At 33.9% G+C, this 1,929-nt stretch overlaps 1 protein-coding gene across 2 annotated transcripts in view; it reads right to left on the bottom strand.

Annotated features, from left to right (window-relative positions):
* LOC106521717 (solute carrier family 2, facilitated glucose transporter member 11) overlaps window positions 1-1,929 on the bottom strand; it is an 8,151-nt gene that overhangs the window by 5,810 nt on the left and 412 nt on the right. The window contains exons 1-4 of one of the 2 annotated variants that reach the window (XM_014014404.1): window positions 1,013-1,237; window positions 806-904; window positions 444-604; window positions 235-359 (exon numbers count right to left, since the gene is read on the bottom strand). In XM_014014404.1, coding sequence (XP_013869858.1) covers window positions 235-359; window positions 444-604; window positions 806-904; window positions 1,013-1,084 — 457 coding nt within the window. In that variant the 5' untranslated portion in view covers window positions 1,085-1,237. Of the gene's footprint in view, window positions 1-234; window positions 360-443; window positions 605-805; window positions 905-1,012; window positions 1,238-1,929 lie in introns of those variants that run through there. The other variant, XM_014014405.1, reaches the window with a different exon arrangement.

Below are 1,929 nucleotides of genomic sequence, written 5' to 3'. Positions count from 1 at the left end.
AACTATAATAGATGCATGAAATTGATTCAGATCAATACAATACTTATCTTTTTATGGACTAAAAGTGTTTTTACAGCAAGATTTAGATGAAAGTAGTTCAGTTTTCAACTGTAAATCCTCTATTCAATTTTAAAGGATAGTTTTAGCAACTATAAACAATTAAACTTACATTTCACTTTTGGATTGTGTACTCTTTTAAGGGTGAACATCCTAAATTCATTACTAAACATTTACCTGCATTTACTCCACTCAGCAGACGTCCAATGATGAGTAACTCAAACGATCCAGCGGTGGAGCTCAGACCCATCAGCAGAGCAGCCAGTAATGAGAAGATGTTGTTACTCAGCAGCGTTCCTCTCCTGAAACAGCCACGTTTTGTCTCAAAATCTTTGATACGAGCAACAAAATGTAAAACACTTGTACCCGATGTTTTCGTCTCTCACCTCCCCAGCTTCAGAGACAACGTCCCACTGATTGAAACCCCTATGAGTCCCCCTAAAGTGAAGATGGACACTATGGTGGACCAGAGCAGAGTGAGGCCACCTTCTGATATGTTGGTTTGGTAACGCTGCATCCAGGTGCGGTTGATGAAGTTTTGTACGTACTAGAAAGAGAAACTAAATTGTAATTTGATCAGTGAGTTAAAGTGAGCTAATCGTGTGGATTATTTTTTACTAAGACTCCAACATTTGTTCTGATAAAACAACATGACTAATAACTATCAGCTCAATAACTCTACAAAGTTATTCTATCCTCAGCTTTATATATTTCAGAGAAATCCTGATGTTCTGATTCAGTTATTTACCATAGTGGGAGCATTGATGACAGAGATGTTATATCCATACTGAAAGGTTCCTCCTATACAAGCAGCAAATACAGCCAGCACAAGAGATTTGTTTGGAAGCTGCAAAGATGGAAAAAAAAAAACATTTAGACCCAACATTTTCTCAAAAATCATCGACAAAAAAGAAAAAGACACACCTGGTTTTTGTTGACGAAATGTAACACCTACCTTTAACYGCTTTTTATCTTTGAACTCTTTTATGAGCAGGGGCTCATATTCAGTCGCAAACTCGTTTGGCATTTTGATGCAAAGTTCCTGTGTTCAGAGAGTCCTTCCTGCAGCTGTYTGCTCTTTAAAACCAACTTAAACTCATCAGGAGGAGGACTTTATGCTGAGAGCAACACAAGTGGYGTGTTGTCAGATAATGCGTGTGAAGTGTTGATAAATCTTCCATGTCATTTGGGCACTCTATGACTATCAGGATTTCATGCCTTCATGACTGCATCCAGTCTCTGAACAAATACAGTCGTATAAAAATGAATAAAACAGAAGTTGAACAAATGAGACGTCCCAAAAAGCAATAAATAAATATTAAATATTCTAATTATTGCAGCGTAGATTAATTTAACTTAACTTTTAATGGAGAATAAAAATTATATCATTATAGGTAATCTTTTATTTTGTCATATTTTTGTGAATTTCATCTCTTGAAAGCTTGAATGTGTCTTTTTTTGTTTAAATGCTTTAAAATACTAAAAAAAAACAACAAAAAACAACAACAACAAAAAAACAAATTCCTCACTGCAGAACCATAAATTTCCTCCACAAACAGTCATGAGAAGTAAACATGTTGTGTTGACTCCCCCTATGTTTCAAATTTAAGAAGAGCATTAACCTGTGTGGATCAGCTTGCACTCATCTAGATTTAAATTTTGAGTAAATGACCTTTGTTTTAATTTATTCTTGGGAAAAAAGGGGGTATACATTTTTCTTCTCTCTTTCATTTTATTTATTCTTTTTTTTCTTCTGGTGTGTATAGTTTGTTTTTGTTTTTAATGAAATAAATATGATTTTTAAATGACAAAAAAGAAATTATCAAAAATATTGTGTAAGATATAATGATACATTCTTTTTCTATGTTTATA

This window comes from Austrofundulus limnaeus, unplaced genomic scaffold (assembly GCF_001266775.1).
Source record: "Austrofundulus limnaeus strain Quisiro unplaced genomic scaffold, Austrofundulus_limnaeus-1.0 Scaffold114, whole genome shotgun sequence".
Lineage (NCBI taxonomy): Eukaryota > Metazoa > Chordata > Actinopteri > Cyprinodontiformes > Rivulidae > Austrofundulus > Austrofundulus limnaeus.
The sequence above is the reverse complement of the archived record's forward strand: the minus strand, read 5'-3'. Positions and strand labels throughout refer to the sequence as shown.